General features: G+C 65.2%; 1 protein-coding gene across 1 annotated transcript in view; it reads left to right on the forward strand.

Annotated features, from left to right (window-relative positions):
* Positions 1-80: 80 nt before the first annotated feature.
* BOP1 (block of proliferation 1) overlaps positions 81-3,043 on the forward strand; it is a gene marked incomplete at its 5' end in the record, with an annotated part of 6,118 nt that continues 3,155 nt past the window's right edge. Inside the window, 7 exon segments of the mRNA XM_021383136.1 lie at positions 81-235; positions 813-930; positions 1,013-1,114; positions 1,385-1,597; positions 1,672-1,833; positions 2,000-2,080; positions 2,206-2,275. Coding sequence (XP_021238811.1) covers positions 81-235; positions 813-930; positions 1,013-1,114; positions 1,385-1,597; positions 1,672-1,833; positions 2,000-2,080; positions 2,206-2,275 — 901 coding nt within the window.

Below are 3,043 nucleotides of genomic sequence, written 5' to 3' on the forward strand. Positions count from 1 at the left end.
TGGCTGCTCTCACCCTGGACCTGTGACCGCGTGCGGACCCCAGACCCTCCCCTCACCCTGCTTCGTTCTCCCTGCTCCAGGACATCCGCAACACGGTGGGCAACATCCCCATGGAGTGGTACCAGGACTTCCCGCACATCGGCTACGACCTGGATGGCAAGAGGATCTACAAACCCATCCGCAACAAGGACGAGCTGGACAAGTTCCTGGAGAAGATGGAGAACCCTGACTACTGGTGAGCATCATAGAGCCATGAGATGTTTGGGTTGGAAGGGACCCACAGTCCCACCCCTACTGTGGGCTGGGAGCCCCCCACCAGCTCAGGCTGCCCAGGACCACATCCATGGGCACACCTCCAGGGAGCGCCTCCCGGCGCTCCAGCTATGGCCCCCCAGGGCAGAGCAGAGTGGGGAGCATCTCCCTCACCCTGCTGGCTGTACTCTGTTCAATGCACCCCATGTTCCCATTGGCCCTCTTGGCCACCAGGGCTTTCTTCTGGCTTGTGGTCAGCTGGTTGGCCACCATTGGCCTTCTTGGCCACCAGGGCTCACTGCTGGCTCATGGTCAGCCTCTGGTCAACTGCTGGTCAACTGTTGGTCAACCTTTGGTCAACTGTTTGTCAACCATTGGTCAGTTGCTGGCCAACCATTTGTCAACCATTGGTCAAGTGTTGGCCAACCGTTGGTCAACCATTTGTCAACCATTGGCCAACTGCTGGCCAACTTTTGGCCAACCATTGGCCAACCAGGACCTCCAGGTCCTTCTCCGCAGAGCTCCTTTCCAGAGCCTGACCTCTGCCTCACTCCCCGCAGGCGAACGGTCCAGGACAAGATGACGGGTGCAGACATAAAGCTGACGGACGAGCAGGTGGACCTGGTGCATCGGCTCCAGAAAGGGCAGTTTGGGGATGTGCACTTCAATCCCTACGAGGTGGGTCATGGCGTTCCCGGGTGGTGCGGAGTGGGGTCTGGTCAGGGCAGGGGTAGCACAGTGGCTCTGTGTGTCTCCACAGCCGGCCATCGACTTCTTCACCCACGAGGTCATGATCCACCCGGTGACCAATCGCCCGGCGGACAAGCGGAGCTTCATCCCATCCCTCATTGAGAAGGAGAAGGTGACAGGGGGAGCACCATGGGGCTGGGAGCATAACACTGAGCGTTCTACAGCGCTCCTGTTCCCGCCATAGCACACCCACACCCACCACCATCCCCATGGCAGCAGCTCCTGTGCATCCCGTGCCAACCCCCCCAGTCCTGTGTGGCCCCACACCCCCTTGGGGGGCAGAGCCGTGCTCGGGGCATCACTTCCCATCCTCACATCCTGTATCTTCCCCATACGCACCGTGTCCTGGCGGCCCCGGGACTGACCTGTCCCCATCCCGCAGGTCTCCAAGCTGGTCCACGCCATCAAGATGGGCTGGATCAAACCCCGCAAGCCCAAGGAGGACACCCCAACGTACTACGACCTCTGGGCTCACGAGGACCCCAACTCCATCCTCGGCCGCCACAAGATGCACGTCCCGGCCCCCAAGATGAAGCTGCCGGGGCACGAGGAGTCCTACAACCCTCCTCCCGAGTACCTGCTCAGCGAGGAAGAGGTAGGGGGCCCGGCTGCGGGCAGGAAACCACCCGAGCCCCATCCCGCCCCACTGACCCCATTGCTCCCCTGCAGAAGCTGGCGTGGGAGCAGCAGGAGCCGGCCGAGCGGCGGCTGAACTTCGTGCCGCAGCAGTACCGCTGCCTGCGCGCCGTGCCGGCGTATCCCCGCTTCATCCAGGAGCGCTTCGAGCGCTGCCTCGACCTCTATCTCTGCCCACGGCAGAGGAAGATGAGGGTGAGAGCCTCCCCGACCCCAAATCCCCCACCCATGTGTTCCGGGGGACGCACAGAGCGGGGATGGGAGGTGTGCTCCCATCCCCGGTGCGCCGTGTGCCGGATCACGGTGGTGCACGCAGCGTTGAGACGGAGCTCTGGGCCCCATCCCACTCTGCCTCTCGCAGGTGAACGTGGATCCCGAGGACCTGATCCCGAAGCTGCCGAAGCCGCGGGACCTGCAGCCCTTCCCCACCACGCAGGCGCTGGTAAGCGGCTCTGCAGAGCCGGGGGGCTGTGGGTGCGCCGTGCCACGAGCTGGGTGCCGCAGAGCTGGGGGGGGGGATGGTCTCTGCAGACCCTCACGCTCCTTCTTTTCCCCTTCCTCCCCCAGGTGTACCGCGGGCACAGCAGCCTGGTGCGCTGCCTCAGCGTCTCCCCCAGCGGGCAGTGGTTGGCATCAGGTACGACCCCGCGCCGCGCACCGCGGCGTCGCCAAACGCTTCGGCGCTGCTGGAGCTGCTCCGGAGCGTTGCGCTGCGCCAGCTCGGAGCTCTGCACATGTCAGAGCTGCTGTGGGGGGGAGGAAGGGGGGGGGGAGCCCGGGCACAGAGCCACAGCACCGCGTCCCGCAGCCGCTCGCGGTTCCGTGGGTTTTTCCAGGACCCCACCCAGGAGTCTGCATCCCAACAGCGGAGAAAGTGAGCGCGGCGCAGCCCCGGAGGCTGCAGATTGAGAGCAGATGGCAGTTAACAGCCCACTAAGGCACATGTGCTTTTTATAGCGCGCGGCGCTTCCCGGCTGCCAGCTCCCGGTGGCCACGGCGGCGGCCGGTTGCACAACGCGGCGTTCCTGGCCCCGGGTTGGGAACGCGGCTGAGCTCAGGCGTTAAAAATAACCCCGAGCTGTGGGGACACGGCGCGTGCCACCGCTACCTGCGCCCACGGGCCGCGTCCTGCAGCGAGCTGCGCCGCGCCGTGCCGTGCTGCGCTGCGCTGTGCTGTGCTGAGCCGGGCGTGCTGCCAGCACAGCAGCTGCACCGGGAGCCGACCACGGGCAGAGCCGCGGGGTGGGGGCTGTTCTTTTTGCAGCAGCCCCCGCTCACGTCTCGCCTTCGTGCTGCGGTGGAATCTCCTGGCGCCCTGCGTGGCGCTGAGCCGCAGCCGTACCAGCGCCGAGACCCCAGGGAGCTCTGGGCCAGCCCTGATGGTTGGACTCAGTGGCCTCAGTGG

Source organism: Numida meleagris, unplaced genomic scaffold, assembly GCF_002078875.1.
Source record: "Numida meleagris isolate 19003 breed g44 Domestic line unplaced genomic scaffold, NumMel1.0 unplaced_Scaffold347, whole genome shotgun sequence".
In the NCBI taxonomy this organism is placed as follows: domain Eukaryota; kingdom Metazoa; phylum Chordata; class Aves; order Galliformes; family Numididae; genus Numida; species Numida meleagris.